The following is an 18095-nucleotide window of genomic DNA, read 5'->3' as shown; positions in this document are numbered from 1 at the left end:
AAAAGCAGTTGAAAATTAATTTTGATTGTCAGTATATCACACTACCTAAGTAATAACAACAATGAAAACAAAAAGCTTTAAACTTTTTTATTGAATTTAAACATCCACATTTTTGCCAGTCCTGTTCTACATTTCTGCTTAATAGTATTAACCATAAAAAAATTCAGGTTTATAGGACCTGGTTTGCCTATTGAACCATCATTGACTATGGAAATACTTCCTAAGCAATTAAGAGTTAGACAACATTCTTTTATCTTTTCCCATCTATCTTTCAAGATTGGCAGTCTCAAATTTTAAAGAGTATGATAAAATGCTAGATAAAGAAAACAAGATATAAAGGCTTCATTCATATATGATAGTAAAAATCAAGATATGAGTCTTAGATATAAAAAAGTATAAATGGATATCTAAAATGTAATCATAGCAAAATATTCATGTGTGAGTATTTCTGGGTCTGAAAAGACAGAATTCACTTCTTGCTTTAAAGGTTTAATCTGTTAAAAACATAAGATTAAAAAGACAAAGATAATATTGTTTTGAGAAATAAGTAAAGAAAAAAATGGAAAACATGTCTTTGTTGTTCTTCCTCCATTCTAAGTTGCCAACTATCCAACAGAAACCCCTAGGTTATAGTTTACGTTTCTGTTCTCATTAATGCAAGTAGAATACTGGAAAAAGAAAAAGAAAAACATATTAACCAAATGCTGCAACCACCTTACAGCTGAATAAAAATATGGTTTGGGTCAAAATTTCTTTGACTTAAATTTTAAAATGTGGAAGTCAATTTCTCCATGTTTGCACAAATCCAATTCCTATTTTTGGATCACTATTAATTAGGTACCTTATAAAATGCTGGAAATGTAATTGTGTAGATTGACTTGGGGAGTATATCCAATTTCATATATTTAATTTGAAGGTCATTTTCACAATTTGGCCTGATTTTTTCAGCTTCACTTGGTGCTGGGTTTTGTGGGGTTGAGCTGCTGACCTGCTGCCTGTCAGGCAGCTGGAGGCAAACGTCACTGTCAGGATTCAATGACGTTCTCCTCTGCCAAAAGGCCCTGTCAGCTACATAGAGAGGGGAGGTCTTCTTTACACTGTCAGGTGATTGCAGACCCTGTTTTTTCAAATACCAGATGTCGACAGTGGCAACAGCAGCTACTCAAAGCAGATTCTGAATCTTTGGGAAACTGTCAGAGTAACTGATTTATGCATCTCTTTCGTCAGAGCTTCTTTTGTGGAAGAGAAAGTTGTAAACTTTCACTTCCTACTGGTGTATCACAGTTATCTGAGTGAGCCTGTCTTTGGTGACCCTTGTGCCTATGGTGGTGGTGATGAAGACCCGAAGGAGGGGGATTCTCAGGGGTATCTGGTGCGTCTGGTTTTGGAGACTCTGAAAGATGAGCATTTTCATGAAGCTGATGCCCATGATGGGGATGGGGATGGGGATGGGGATGGGGATGGGGATGGGGATGGGGATGGGGATGGGGCTGCTGATGGTGATGGTGATGGTGATGTCGCTGTGAAGCCTCAGCTGTTTTCTCCTTGGTAGCCAGAGATACATTTTTACAGAAGTCTTCATCTTCCAGTGTCTGGAATACATTTTATAAATCACTTAACAAATTTATAGATTTAGCAAGAATGCATGAAAAAATGAATTCTGGAGTTAACATATATGAAAGTCAAACTGCTTAATTAGGATTGAACTGGTTTTGTGTTTCCGGCATCATATTAATAAGAGAAAAAAAATTGATCTCAGCCTCAACACCTAGACTTTTCATTAAAATTTGGTTCTCATCCATATCTAATTATAAAGTGCTTCTTGTACAAAGTTTGCATTTAACTAAAGAATCGTCAAACATTCTGCAAATGAATCAATGTAAATGTTTTGAAAATAGACAAAAAAAGAATGTAGTAAGTTAAAGCTTTAACAATTTTTTCCTTTCCTTATTAAGAGCATTTCCTAAATTTTTAAGAATTTGAGAGATACATAAGGCTTAAAAAGAAAGCCACTATATTTATATCTGCAGAAGCAAAACTAAACTAACTGGTTAAAAGAACTTAGATTGACTGCAGTAAAATCAAACAACTATCAAATCCTAAAATCAGTTTACCAAATGGAACCTTTCACACCAGTGTCAACAAAGCATCAAATCTAATATTATTTTCTGAAACAAACTAATTCCTCTCTGATAACTCAAAAGAGCCAATAAAATTAACTCTGCTAATATTTACAATTATTGCTGCTGCTGCTGCTGAGTCGCTTCAGTTGTGTCCAACTCTGTGCGACCCCATAGACGGAAGCCCACTAGGCTCCTCTGTCCCTGGGATTCTCCTGGCAAGAATACTGGAGTGGGTTGCCATTTCCTTCTCCACTACAATTACTAGGCATTTTCAAAATTTCAAAATACTGAAACAAATCCCAAAATAGGAATCAACATAGCTAACATTCATTAGGCACTGAGTATAAGTTAGACACTGAGTTAGTACTTTATTTGCTTTACTTCAGTCTCATCTGTAAAAGCAGTAAAATAACCCTCATGGTATTATTATACAGATTAAAATGTGAAGAATGACATAACTAAACTTTAATTTTTTTTAAACTGTTGATTTTCTGAGTCATTAAAATGTGAATGGCTTTCTTTAGAGGGGAAAAATCTAAAGGAAGCAGAGCTTATAAATAAAAATTTTAAATTATTTTTGAACCTGAGTTCAAATTTTGCCAACTTGCTCTGTCAAGGAAACATTGTTTGGAGTTATTTTCCTTCTCAATCTGAGAGGAAAAGGAGTTTATTTAATATAAGAAGTTTAGTTAATATAAGTTAAAATCAATTCCTTGAGTATATTTTTTATAAATCATACATACATATAGTGTTTCTCATAACAAAGAATAAATATTCTAGTGGTTGTTAAGAAAGAAGTATCAGTAATTCCAAGTGCATTGGGTAAGAGTGTCACAGAAAAGCTGACAGTCTTACATTCATGGTGAGTTAAGTAGTTATCTGGGCCTGGTCCACTTCAGGTAATGCCATGGATAATCTTTGCTATCACTGTATTCTTATATGGGCACATTCATAATATTGCAATAGTGTATTTTATGTTGGCTGAATTTTTTAAGCACTTAAAGTCATGCAATATCATTTGGTGGTATAATAAATATGTAATCTGCATTGATTTTTGTTCTCTAAACTCCTCCTAGATAAAAGAAATATGAATCTTGAAAAGATGTTTTAAAGTATATGTTACATAACAGGAAGTGTAGCTAATAATAAAAATGACTATTGTAGTTTATTTCTAGTATACCAAAAGAAACTCTGATTTAGCTAATTAGTCATGAAACACTAACTTAGATAGCTCTTAAAAGATTTCTTTTCTCCAAAGAAAAACAATTGAGAAAAATACCTTGAGAGAGCAGTTTCCACATTTATCTTCACAGTAAACAGTCTTAATGGAGTCTTCTACATATGTGAAAGTTAGGAAGGAATAAGGCAAACCAAGATGATATACAAGGCGACCACATCTGAAAAATATAACAGTCATTACACTATTTTGGCTTCAAACTCAATATTCAAAAAACTAAGATCATGGCATCAGGTCCCATCACTTCATGGCAAATAGATGGGGAAACAATGAAACAGTGACAGACTTAATTTTGAGGGGCTCCCAAATCACTGCAGATGGTGACTGCAGCCATGAAATTAAAAGATGCTTGCTCCTTGGAAGAAAAGTTATGACCAACCTAGACAGCATATTAAAAAGCAGAGACATAACTTTGCTGACAAAAGTCCATTTAGTCAAAGTTATGGTTTTTCCAGTAGTCATGTATGGATGTGAGAGTTGGACTAGAAAGAAAGCTGAGCGCCGAAGAATTGATACTTTTGAACTGTGGTGTTGGAGAATACTCTTGAGAGACCCTTGGACTGTAAGATCAAACCAGTCAATCCTAAAGGAAATCAGTCCTGAATATTCATTGGAAGGACTGATGCTAAAGCTGAAACTCCAATACTTTGGCCACCTGATGTGAAGAACTGAGTCACAAAGAGCTGGGCGAGTGACGAAACTGAAGTGAACAATATTTTCAGTATCATGATCCTACTCATGCACCATCTGGCACGAGGCTGTAGGTTTAATGGTCTTATAACTGTTATAAATACCTCTCATAACTTCAGTAAATTTCCCTGAAGGGGATCTCAAACAAGTTCCCTGGCACTGCATACCAGGTCAGGTCATGACAAGACTATAGTGAGTCTGATATGGTTGCCAGATGGGAGGGATAGTAAAGGAGTTTGGGATGAACATGTACCCACTGTTCTAAAGTGGATAACCAGCAAGGACCTACTGTATAGCACATGGAACTCTGCTCAATGTTCTGTGGCAACCTGAATGGGAGGGGAGCTTGGGGAAGAATAGATACATGTGTACGTACGGCCGAGTCCCTTCACTGTTCACCTGTAACTACCACAACATTGTTAATCAGCTATACCCCAATACAAGAGAAAAAGTTTCAAAGGAAAAAAAAGACTACAGTGAGTCCGATACTAGCATTGTGAAAATGAAATAGATATATGTCACAATAAATAATGTCAAAATTATATGGTTAGTTATTGTGATTTGGTCAAATACAATTTTGTAACTGACTCATAAATTCTATCAAAGTTCAAACCACTGACCTCATAAATCAGGTCTGCAAATCACATGATCTTTTCATAACTGCTAAGGCAGCACAAATTCCACACAATAAGAAATCACAGCATAATGAAAAAGATCCTCAAGTCTTGGCCAGTGGCCCACTGATTTAAAAAAGAATCTTTAAATTTTAAAAAAGAATTCGCAGCAAAAATTTCAGCACAATGAAAGAAATGGAAATACACTTGGCATTTTCAGAAACAGTAGAGTTGAAATGCTTTTCTTGCCCCCATTTTTATCCTGTATATACAATTTTATATGAATATCAAAAGGTTACACTTTGCAACAGATTAAATTAGAAGCTTACAGTCCTAAAAGAATAACGTAATATTAAAAATACTTAAGAGTAAGACCAAGTAGGTCTCAGGCCTAGGCAGAGTCTGGCTTACCATTCCTGAAGAGCCAAAAAACAAACCAGCACCAACTAGAAATGATGATAGCAAATAATGTATGCATTGAAGTTCTTTCATAATACAAACATTTTATTCATTCATGGAATCAAAAGCAGATTCATACAGATTATGCCTAAATGATTAACATACTTTATAGTTCAGAAATGCAGGTATATAACCTTAAAATGTATTAATAGTAATTGGATTTTAGAGATAAGCCAGTAGTCTGCAAAGTATGGTTATTTCATCTGCAAAATTCTTAAGTGAGAATTGTACATAAGATACAAATTGATTTTTCTTTTTAATCAGAATGCTAATGTACAGGGGAAAGAAAGTATATTCAATTTTCCTTATTTCCCTATTGGAGTGGTGAATTCTTTTGTGTAAAAGGAAGTCATTTTGAAAATACTTTTGTGTGAAAGGAAGTCATCTGGCAAAACCAAACATTCTAATGGGCTCACTTTGAAACTGAGTATTTGGTAACAAGATAAAAGCAGATGTCTTATTTTAAATCACTTATTACATTAAATATGAAGCAGATACATTGTAATTTGGGGGTGGGTGTGCATGCATGTGTGTATAAATGTGGGTACACACCTGTCATATATGAGGAAGTCATCTTTATTTCCATTTAAGAGAGTCCAGACATCTGGTTGGTTTTCTTCTTGTTGGTAAACAGGAATATGTTCTGAAACCTTATTTTTAAGATGCACATATTTTAATCGAGAAGAGATTCCTTGATGATTAACAACAACATAGGAGATGTTAGAATATCCTTCTTTCTCCAGTTTTACTCGCAGGTCCTCCAATCTAAAATATTTGGAAAAAATACAAAAAAAGGAATAATTTAATTGGTGACTTCTCCCTTTCTCCTCTATTTTCCTACATGAAACTCTTTTGTTATTTTTTACTTACTCAGACCTCTTTTTTATATTGTTTTAAAAGACTAAAACTTGTGTTTTTCTAATTATTTATTGAACTCTTATACTCAGTTAAAACTATATGCCAAGTGCTTGCACAAACATTAGTCCATATGGTCCTCAAATGAATCCTATGAAGTGTGTATCTTTTTAATCCATCTCCCAGTTACAGAGAAATTGTACCCAATAAGTATTTGGCAAATAACCCAACAGATATATATATTAAGAAATTCATTAAATGACTCAAGACCTTTGATGGCAAGTATAATGTTTGTTCTACTCTGGCAAAGCTCTCATATCTGCTTCCTATATTGAAATAACTAATCCATTTGCAGGAGTACAATTTAACACATTTTCATTATACAAATAATACATATTTAGTAGGCTACTATAAAATATAGGTACACAAAAGAAGAAATACTTTACATAGCTCCAGGAAACTGTAAACATCCTCCTAGTCTTCTCTCTTCTAACATGTTCTAGGCCAACAAATACAGGTTTTCTTTAATGCAATTTAGTAAACATATCTTTTCTATTTTTATTGTTTTATGCATGTATCTATTGAATAGTTATCTGCTTAAGAAATTCTAGACCACAGAAAGACTACCTTACCTAGATGCCTGCAGAAGGCACAGGTATCAGCTGGCTTGAAGAAGAGCAACCACGGTCACTGAACCATAGGAGTTCAGCATAGGGTCTTGATCCTTTATGCTCCAGGCTGGAGGTTGCTTACAATGGGAGCTTTGGCCCTGGCTCTCTGATCCTCCAGCTAGGAGGAGACAGAGAGCCAGGGCCAACCCCAGGCCTCTCCACATGGCTGGGGTTGTCCTGTGAAAGAGAAAACCTTTCTGTCATCTTCACAGTCGTAACAAGGAATCTCTATAAACTAGCACGTATAATTCTACCTTTTACAAATATCTAGCCAGTGGATTCTGTCTCCATGTTGTTGGGTTCTTTGTATTGCACATCTTAGCACCAAATCTCCCTGTAAAGGGGAAAGATCAGCCCAAGTCAGGGAAGCTGCCTAAGCACCTCTTGACTATCTGGTTTAGCAAGATGCTTGAATAAGCCTGCTATGAAGATTAGCCTGACCAGGCAGTCAAGTGCTTCTCTAGTAGAAGATATATGTCCAGGAGAAAATACATGTCTAGGGAAATTCCTAGAATATGGCCTCTACAAGCAAGTAACATTCTGCAGACATGATTTGATTTTTGAGATACAAGTTCTGACTGCTTCTTTCTATCCTCTACCAATCTAAGCAAAGGAAGGATACATAGGGAATTCTGCATAGAAATGAAAAGACATCACGGGAAGAGAACTTAGGAAGAAAGGAGGTGGCAGTGAGGGCAGTCTACCAACAGGAAGAGATTCAGATGTTACTGCCTGCCAAAATGTTGCTATTATAGCCAAGACCAATAGGGACCAATGAGAAGACACCTGACCAGGAAGAAATACTACAAATCACTGGGCCTTGTACCACTTAAGATTCACTGAAATCTACACTCTTATGAGTCTACTTATTGGCTACCACTACTTTCAGGAAGTTCCTGTGACAAGATGGCATGTTCTTGGGTAAAAAAATGACCCATCTGAGTAGGAAAGTTAAATACATGATGAGAAGTATTCCCAGAACAAGGGCCAGAGCTCTCTGCAGGGAGATACAAATAAAACACATGAACTGTAGATAGGTGGTGGAAAAAAGAACATATTCAGCAGAGGTGAGCAGAGAAAGAAAAATCCACACATTTATGCAAACATGAATTTTTAATTTCAAACACACCAAGTGAATTGGGTCATCAAGATAAGCATGCTTATTTTTATATGAGGGTTGGTGGGAGAGAGAAAAAATTCCAGAACTGGGAAGTCGGCACATGTTCAGGCACTGATCTATAATAAAAAAGTAAAAGTACTTTGGGGATGGGGGTGGTTGGGGGAGGGGAGGCAGCTAATGAACCTAGAGTTGAGCCCAGAGTTAAGAGGGGAGCAGAGAAGCTAAAATCAGACTGATACGGGCTCTAATGCACTAGTAGCTGTGGATAGAATATTTAAAAACCTGATTACAACTATATGACCATTATCTCCTTTTGCAGCTGAGAAAACTGGCTAAGTGTGAGTTTAGGCAGCTTGCCCAAGTCCACACAGGTACTAAGTCACAGGGAAACTGGATTCAAACCAGTTCTACCAATTCCAACACATGACCTCTTACCTACAGCAATATATTGACTCTTTTCAGATAGGTCACCTTTAGTAACTACAGTAGCCAGAATTTGGGGGTTTTAATTTATTTATTTAATTGCAGAATAACTGCTTTACAATGTTGTGTTCATTTTTGTGCTTTCCATCATGCACAACAGCATGAATCAACTGTATGTACAATACACCCCCTCCCTCTTAAGCCTCCCTCTCTCTCCTCCACCCCACCCCTCTAGGTTAGGACAGAGGGGATTGAGTTTTTTATGCCCTAAGATGACAAAGAAAACATCAAAATTATTCAGGCTTTTTTGTTTCTTACTAGAATGACTAGATTTCATAGTCTTTATAGAATATAAGTTCAATAGTTACAGACCCTTCAGCATAAACTCAGCACCTGGCAGCCTCACTCTGTACACCACTCCAACTGGCTGAAGAGTGAATATAAATGAAAAGGTTATTTCACTCATTTAGTTTTTTGATGAAAAAATAACTGAAGCCATTGGCAGAGGGTAGTGGATTACAGAGTTCACACTTCCAGATTTTCCCATCACTATAATCAAGAGGCTGTTAACTTTGTCTTCTTAAAATCACTTTTTACATAAGAAACTTTTGATTGATTACAGCTGTCAGACAACTAACTATATAAAATAAGACAATAAATAAAATTAGATTTACTGGAAGCCCTTGTGGCTCAGACGGTAGAGTCTGCCTGCAGTGCAGGAGACCTGGGTTCAATCCCTGGGTTGGGAAGATCTCCTCGAGAAGGAAGTGGCAACCCACTCCAGTAATCTTGCCTGGAAAATCCCATGGACGGAGGAGCCTGGCAGGTATAGTCCATGGGGTCGCAAAGAGTCGGACACTACTGAGCAGCTTCACTTAATGCAGTAACAATTAAAATGTAGTTGTGAATTTCACTAATCTCATCACTTTTCAATCACAAGCCTAGATTTCTTGACCACAAATAGACCTATATTTGTTTAAAATTCCCCATTAAAAGGCAAAATGTGCAGAAACTTTTTCCACCCTCTTCCCCAACCCCGCATCCTCAGACCCGCTTCTGAGGGCCCCCTCCTCATTCTCCTAAAAGCACCAATAACCACTGATTTTGACATGGGTTTTAACTCTTTCAAGGATGACTATTCTGCACAGGGAACCAAACCTGCTTTCTCTTTTTTTTACCTTGAAATTGCTCACAATACCCCTGGATATTTCTGCAGCACCCTACACAGGCCAGATCTGTCTCTGCTCCTCAAACCCACCAGCTGTTTTGCCATTAGAACTCTCACTTCCCATTTCAGTGGGAAATACTTAAGCTTGAACACATAGTATTGCCTATGTAACAACACAACTTTTTGCAGAGGAAAAGTATTCAGCTTCTCCAGCCTCCTCTGCCCCTATCTTATCTCAGCAGTGCAGAAGTCAGGGCAAAAATCAGCTAGAACTGACAATGTCCCCACCGCACCCAGAGTTTAGACTCTTGTGTATTTTCTTTACCCATCTCTTTTTTTAAAATCTATTCTAAGGACAAAAACATTTTATCAAGACTCGAAAATCAAATCATTTACCAAACTCTGAAGGAATCAAGTTTGGAAAACACAAAGTTCCTACTTACACAACCCCTCCCGAGCAGCTTGCTTCCTTTCTCTCTGCTCAGCTGGGCGGCTCCACAAAGCCACAGTGAGAAACTCGGATATTTATAGTCCTGTTGTTTACCTCACCCCCTAAGCTAAAGTCAGAAGTTCAATGCACGCTCAGCCTGTGATCTTGCAAGGAAAGACAAGCCCTGAACTGATTATTACAATCAACTTTTAAAAAGTAACAAGCGCTGGCATACATAAAATGGGAGAAATTTGGGGGTAATTACTGATATATCCCTTATCGTTTTTAGTCACCCTGTTTGCTAGGATTTAATGGTACAGTCGGGGGCGGGAGGAAGAGCTAAGGATAAGGAAGGCTTCCAAGTTACGCTCTTTTCCAAACAAACTATAATAGGGAAAAATATTTGCTAAGCCAGCGAGGTAAGCTGTCGCTTTAAAAAAAGAAAAAAATTTTTTTTCCTTTAACTTTGTAGTGGTCAGGTGCTAGCCCAACCCAAATCGTGTGAGCTTTGTTAGAAAAGTCTCCTGCTGTTACAGACCTGCTTGGGTTATTTTGCAGCTTTAAAACTTGAATCTCTGGGATCTCATAGGACTTCTGCCCTTTTCTTTATCATTTAAGGGAAGGAATAAGGAAACAGACCTTCTGTCTGAGGGAAACCAGGCTTCAGTTTTCTCATTACAGAAGTCCTGCTTCCTGGAAAACCTATGTATTCCATAGAAGTTCTTAAGAATCTATTGTAAAATCGTTAAAATTTAAGTACCATACAAATAAGCTAACTGCGATAGTAGCTGCACATGGAAAAGAATATGGACATTTCAAATATATTGAAAATTACTACCCTTTCAGACAGTCTTTCTATTAACTGCTGCCATTGAGCACACCCATGATGGGTAAGGCACGCGGCAATGCCAAGCAATGTCAGCCCTGGAGAGTGATGATTTTCAAGGAAGCCTTGCTTTCCCTACCAATACGTTTTGTCCAAATGAACCCCTATGGATTGCTATGAGCTGGGTACTGCCTTAGAAGGTGCAGAGAGTGCAAAGAGGCTCAGATGTGATCTTTCCTATAAGGAAATATATTATCAAAGTAGAAGCTTGGTGTTTGAACGCCAAATTCTATTTACTCACACCAAGCAGTAACCTTAATCTTTCAGGGTCCCTTTGAGAATCCAGTAAAATGCTTAGTTTCTCCCCAGTGGGGGGAAAAAATGCACATATACATCCTTGTTTTTTAAAAGAATCTTGTGGGGGGAAAAAAAATTTCATATAAAACAGATAATTCCCCCTGTGGTTCATTTGCTTAAGAAATTTAAATAACCATGTTGGGTCTTTCTACAACAGAGTATTAAGTATATTACCATCACTCCTTCCTTTACATGTGGCTTAGCATTTGCCTCCTGTACCAAAGAATTCCCTGCAAGCATGCAACTGGCTCCAAAGCGAAGCACCCAGGATTGTGTGTGTCCAGGCCACTGTATGTCTAAAACCCCCAAATGGCCAAAGGAGATGATGGGGAGTTTGCAGTATTTGAAGGGAACCCAGGCTTTTTTAACTGAAGTGTAGTTAACTTATTGTGTTAGTTTCATACATACAGCAAAGTGATTCAGATATAGTTTTTAGATTATTTTTCATTATAGATTACTACAAGGTATTGAATATAGTTCCCAATGTTGCCCAATAAATCCTTATTGCTTACTACACAAGTATAGTAGCTTGTATTTGCTAATCCCATACTCCTCTAATTTATTACTTCCCTCTTCCCCCTTTGGTAACCATAGTTTGTTTTCTATGTCTGTGAATCTGTTTCTGTTTTGTATATAGATTAATTTGTATTTTTTTAGATATCACATATAAGTGATGTCATATAATACTTGTCTTTGATTTCATTTAGTATGATAATCTCTAGGTCCATCCATGTTGCTACAAATGGCAATAATTCATTTTTTCTTTTGGCCGAGTAATATTCCACTGTATATATGTACCATATCTTCTTGAACCAGTTGTCTGTTGATGGGCACAGAGTTTGCTTCCCTGTCTTAGCTATTATAAATAGTGCTGCTATGAACAGTAGGGTGCATGTATCTTTCCAAGTTGAGTTTCCATCTTTTCTGGATACATGCCCAGGAGTAGGGTTGCTAGACTATATGGTAGCTCTAGTTTAGTTGTTTAAGGACCCTCCATACTGCTTTCCATAGTGGCTATACCAGTCTACATTCCCACTACAGGGTAGGAGGGTTTGGAGGGAATCCATGCTTAGTAGCCTCTTCTGTGCTGGGCAGTGACCTGTAATGGCAATGACTTAGACCTGTACTAGGTCTAGCCAGGTTTCTTAAAAAAGCAAAGGTTTTGAACAGACTTTTAGTGAGTACTAAATTACATTAAATCAAAATCAAACATTTATTAGGTGCTTGTGCTAGACACAATGTTGAGTTCCTTATTCTGAAGGACTTCAAAATCTAACAGAATCAACAGACAAGTAAGCAGGGAAAAGACACTAGACAATATCTAAAAAAGTGTGACAAAGTGTGACAATATCTAGAATGCCTGTAAGCACAAGGTTCTATTGGAACCTTGGAAATGAAAGGAGGAGCATCTTAACACAGCCTGGAGACAGGGCCAACAGGACAGTTAGCACAAGTTCAACAGGCACTTTATCTGAGGTTTCTCACTTTACTTCCAAAGGCCCCAGTAACTCTGATCATAGGATTGTCTAGAAAATTATTTTGTTTCAATTTTTAATGAATGATTGAAATCTGATGATAGCGTGTTCCAGGTACCACCATACAGTGAACATTAAGATGACTAACGTATCCCATCAAGCTGAACTTTATCCTAATGATCTCATCTCCCATAACTTCCAGCCCTGGAGCCAAGAATCTATCTTTCTTCCTACTTTTGAAGAAGGAATTCATAGGGCCTGGACTCCATCTCAGGCCTATCTATGCTGATCGTGCTCGGCCACCTCTCCAGTGGACTCTGAACTCTCTGCTTAGTGCCCGTGGGAACGAAAATGGAAGAATAAGACCCCCTCCGGACAGGGGAACCTTGAAGATCATATCCAGGTTACTCATCACCTAAGAGAAAACAGACACTAATCACCCCTGCCTCCGGACACTATCTATCAGAATGTAAGCACAGGCTTATCGGTTATTAACTATTTGGAATGTAACTGCGGGCTTATTGATTATTGACTGTTTGAACACATAACACGTGAATGATGGGGTTATTGTAGTTGTATTTACCCTTCCTTTGTTTATGTAAGTCTCAAGGGAATTGGGGTAGTGGGTTTGGACACGTACACATCATACACATGGGGTATAAAAGATTTTCACAAATGCTGGTCGGGGTCCTCGGCTAAGAGGAGACTCTGCCTTGGGCCCGCCGGTGTAATAAACTGCACTCCACTATCTGCATTGTCCTTCTGAGTGAGTTTGTTTCCCGGAAAGCGTGGCTGTAACACTTTCTCATTCTTCCATATCCTTATCATTTTTCCTCAGAATGTTTATGTAAATGTGTAAACTATGTTTTTAATAAGCATTCTCAACTTTTTAATGTGTTGTGGATGATTTCCATGGAGAATAGGGCCCTAAGAATCTGAGTTCATTGTAGACTTCGAAGAGAAAAGGACTATGAACTGTGATTTTAGAAATCAATTAGCTGTAGCAGGTGATAATATGACATTAGCATTTAACATTTGTAAAACACTGATGTCTCAAATAATTAACAAGGGAGTGTCATAACCATATGAAGGAACTATATAAAATATTAATACCCTTAGCTTGGTTGTCAGATGGTATTTTAAAAGCAAAGGGAAATGAAGATTTTTTCCAATATTTTGAGAAATGGAACCCTTTGTCCTAAATTCTTTTTCGTCTCCTTTCAAATACATGAAGGTGCCCTAGACCTCATGTTATGCATTATACCCAATATAATACTGTTTGAACATCCATGTTGAAAGGTAAGTGACTGAGTTTGCAAGGGTTGTCCCGGAAAAAAACAAGATGCTTTCAAAGTAAAAAAAGCAAAATAAGAACAATGACCAGAGGAAGGCATGGACCAGAAGCTTAGATTAGATAAGGCGTAATATAAACCTTTGAGATTCATGTGAACTGAAATATGCTTTGAAGGGAGCTCTTCTTCAGGTTCAGAAGTTTGACAGATCTGAGAACTGTTTGCTATATCAAACATGAATGCAGTTAAGGGAGTATAAGTACATAGAGTGCCAAATTTCATGCAGGACTGAGCACATTCAGAGAGTAACAGACAACAGAAGAATTTGTTTGAAATAGGCTGTTATTAATTTTTTTTTTAATTTAAAAGCTTGTGTAAACCAGAGCCAGCACCAGCAGCTCCTCACAGGACACAGCATCAACATACAAGAAGCAAGGGGACATCAAATAGCCCCTTGATGACACGTAAAGAAGGAAAAATGATTTTCCGTCTCCCTATCTAGGTTCGTGGCTGAGACCCCCATGTGATAGAAGGTAGAGTGAAAAGAGAAAACGAACAGAAGTTTGATAACAAGTGCTGTTGTTGTTGTTGTTGTTCAGTTGCTCAGTCATGTCCTACTCTTTGCAACCCCATGGACTGCAACATGCCAGGCTTCCCTGTCCCTCACCATCTCCCAGAGCTTGCTCAAACTCATGTCCATTGAGTCAGTGATGTCATTCGGCCATTTCATCCTCTATCATCCCCTTCTCCTTCTGCCTTCAATCTTTTCCATCATCAGGGTCTTTTCCAATGAGTCAGTTTTCACATCAGGTGGCCAAAGTATTGCAGCTTCAGCTTCAGCATCAGTCTTTTCCTTGAATATTCAGGATTGATTTCCTTTAGGATTGACTGGCTTGATCTCCTTGCAGTTCGAGGGACTCTCAAGAGTCTTCTCCAACACCACAGGTCAAAAGCATTAATTCTTCAGCGCTCAGCCTTCTTTATGGTCCAACTCTCACACCCATACATGACTACTGGAAAAACCATAGCTTTGACTAAATGGACTATTGTCAACAAAGTAATGTCTCTGCTTTTTAAGATGAAGAGTTTTTAATATGCACAAGTTAATATCTAGGTTTGTCATAGCTTTTCTTCCAAGAAGCAAGAGTCTTATAATTTCATGGCTGCAGTCACCATCTGCAGTGATTTTGGAGCCCAAAAAATAAAGTCTCTCACTCTTTCCATCGTTTCCCCATCATTCGCCATGAAGTGATGGGACCAGATGCCATGATCTTAGTTGTTTTTTTTTTTTTCCCCCAGTGGGTTTTGTCATACATTGACATGAATCAGCAATAGAGTTACACGTATTCCCCATCCCGATCCCCCCTCCCATCTCCCTCTCCACCCGATTCCTCTGGGTCTTCCCAGTGCACCAGGCTCGAGCACTTGTCTCATGCATCCCACCTGGGCTGGTGATCTGTTTCACCATAGATAATATACATGCTGTTCTTTCGAAACATCCCACCCTCACCTTCTCCCACAGAGTTCAAAAGTCTGTTCTGTACTTCTGTGTCTCTTTTTCTGTTTTGCATATAGGGTTGTCGTTACCATCTTTCTAAATTCCATATATATGTGTTAGTATGCTGTAATGTTCTTTATCTTTCTGGCTTACTTCACTCTGTATAATGGGCTCCAGTTTCATCCATCTCATTAGGCCTCTTACACTGTTGGTGGGAATGCAAACTAGTACAGCTGCTATGGAGAACAGTGTGGAGATTCCTTAAAAAACTGGAAATAGAACTGCCATATGACCCAGCAATCCCACTTCTGGGCATACACACTGAGGAAACCAGATCTGAAAGAGACACGTGCACCCCAATGATCTTAGTTTTTTGAATGTTGAGTTTTAAGCCAGCTTTTTCACTCTCCTCTTTCACCTTCATCAAGAGGCTCTTTACTTGCTCTTTGCTTTCTGCCATAAGGGTGGTGTCATCTGCATATCTGAGGTTATTGATATTTCCCCTGGCAATCTTGATTCCAGCTTGTGCTTCATCCAGCCCAGCATCTCTCATGATGTACTCTTCTTAGAAGTTAAATAAGCAGGGTAACAATATACAGGTTTGCTGTACTCCTTTCACAATCTGAAACAAGTCCGTTGTTCCATGTCCAGGTCTAACTGTTGCTTCTTAACCTGTATTTAGTTTCTCAGGAGGCAGGTAGGGTGGTCCTGTATTCCCATCTCTTTAAGAATTTTCCACAGTTTATTGTGATCCCCACAGTCAAAGACTTTAGTGTAGTCAATGAAGAAGTAGATGTTTTTCTGGAATTCTCTTGCTTTTTCTGTGATCCAGCAGATATTGGCAATTTGATCTCTGGTTCCTCTGCCTTTTCTAAATCCAGCATGAACATCTGGAAGTTCTCAGTTCATGTATTGTTGAAGCCTAGTTTGGAGAATTTTGAGCATTACTTTGCTAGCATGTGAAATGAGTGCAATTATATGGTAGTGTGAACATTCTTTGTCATTGCGCTTCTTTGGGATTGGAATGAAAACTGATTTTTTTTCCAGTCCTGTGGCCACTGCTGAGTTTTCCAGATTTGCTGGCATATTGAGTGCAGCACTTTAGCAACATCATCTTTAAGGATTTGAAATAGCTCATCTGGAATTCCATCACCACTAGCTTTGTAGTGATGCTTCCTAAGGCCCACTTGACTTCGCATTCCAGGATGTCTGGCTCTAGGTGAGCGATCACACCATCGTGGCTATCTGGGTCATAAAGATCTTTTTTGTATAGTTCTTCAGTGTATTTGTGCTACCTCTTCTTAATATCTTCTGCTTCTGTTAGGTCCATACCATTTCTGTCCTTTATTGTGTCCATCTTTGCATGAAATTTTCCCTTGTTATCTCTAATTTTCTTGTAGAGATGTCTAGTCTTCCCCATTCTACTGTTTCCTCTGTTTCTTTGCATTGAACACTTAGGAAGGTTTTCTCCTGTCTCCTTGCTATGAGCTCTGCATTCAGATGGGTATATATTTCCTTTTCTCCTTTGTCTTTCACTTTTCTCAGTTATTTGAAAGGCCTCCTCAGACAACCATTTTGCCTTTTTGCATTTGTTTTTCTTGGGGATGGTTTGGATCACTGCCTCCTGTACAATGTTAGGAACCTCTGTTCATAGTTCTTCAGGCACTCTGTCTATCATATCTAATCCCTTGAATCTGTTTATCACTTCCACTGTATAATCACAAGGGATTTGATTTAGGTCATCCTGAATGGCCTAGTGATTTTCTCTACTTTCTTCAATTTAAGTCTTAATTTTGCAATAAGGAGTTCATGATCTGAGCTACAGTCAGCTCCCTGTCTTGTTTTTGCTGATTGTATAGAGCTTCTCCATCTTCGGCTACAAAGAACATAATCAATCTGATTTTGGTACTGACCGTCTGGTGATGTCCCTGTATAGAGTCTTCTCTTGTGTTGTTGGAAGAGGGTGTTTGCTATGATCAGGGCATTCTCTTGGCAAAACTCTGTTAGCCTTTGCCTTGCTTCATTTTGTACTCCAAGGCCAAACTTGCCTGTTACTACAGGTATCTCTTGGCTTCCTACTTTTGCATTTCAGTCCCCTATGATGAAAAGGATATCTTTTTTTGGTGTTAGTTATAGAAGGTTTTGTAGGTCTTCACAGAACCGTTCAACCCCAGCTTCTTTGGCATTAGTGGTTGGGGCACAGACTTGGATTATTGTGATATAGAATGGTTTGCCTTCAATAACAAGTGTACCTCCTGTATATATGGGAGAGACCCAGAAAAACTGAGTAACTCCCAGAAAGGGCCCACATCACCACCTTAAATACCATCTTAAGCTAAAGACAAAAGAAGGTGTTGGGAGCTGGTTATGAGAGGCTACTGGGGAAGCACAGTAAACAAAGGTAAGGTTATTACACAGATGTAGGTCATTGTCTTCTCCACTAATAAGTTTCTAGAGATTTGGTCATTCCCCTTTTCCTGTTTCAGAGACAGAGATACACTTACAGATGGAGCTTTCCCTTATAAATGTAAATATCCCTTATAAAAGGGTAACTTCTATTCCATTTTCAGAGCTTCTCCTGTGTCTATACACACACATGCTCAGTCATGTCCTACTCTTGCAACCCCATGGACTAGCCTGCCAGGATCCTCTGTCCATGGAATATTCCAGGCAAGAATATTAGAGTGGGTCACCATTTTCTTCTCCAGAGGATCTTCCTGACCCAGGTATCAAACCCGCATCTCTTGGCATCTCCTGCACTGGCAAGCAGGTTCTTTACCACTGTGCCACCAAAAACAAGGTGGAAGGAAGCCCCAGGAAGCCCTCCTATGTCTGCAGTTTCTCCAAAATAGCAGCC

The 18095-nt window shown here is 38.3% G+C and overlaps 1 protein-coding gene across 2 annotated transcripts; it reads right to left on the bottom strand.

Annotated features, from left to right (window-relative positions):
- Positions 1-72: 72 nt before the first annotated feature.
- Positions 73-9958, bottom strand: SELENOP (selenoprotein P). Of its 2 annotated transcripts, none has more exons than XM_061129858.1 (5): positions 9804-9958; positions 6611-6826; positions 5676-5888; positions 3403-3520; positions 73-1592 (listed from the first exon to the last, which is right to left on the bottom strand). In XM_061129858.1, exons 2-5 carry the CDS (start codon positions 6811-6813, stop codon positions 906-908), a joined length of 1221 nt encoding a protein of 406 aa, XP_060985841.1. In that variant the 5' UTR covers positions 6814-6826; positions 9804-9958; the 3' UTR covers positions 73-905. The 2 variants fall into 2 exon arrangements, with proteins under 2 accessions (XP_060985841.1, XP_060985842.1); XM_061129859.1 differs by lacking the exon at positions 9804-9958 and adding an exon at positions 6425-6477 and having other exon boundaries at positions 6611-6750.
- Between the last annotated feature and the right edge of the window lie 8137 nt (positions 9959-18095).

The sequence above is a fragment of the Dama dama genome, chromosome 25, assembly GCF_033118175.1.
Source record: "Dama dama isolate Ldn47 chromosome 25, ASM3311817v1, whole genome shotgun sequence".
In the NCBI taxonomy this organism is placed as follows: domain Eukaryota; kingdom Metazoa; phylum Chordata; class Mammalia; order Artiodactyla; family Cervidae; genus Dama; species Dama dama.
The sequence above is the reverse complement of the archived record's forward strand: the minus strand, read 5'-3'. Positions and strand labels throughout refer to the sequence as shown.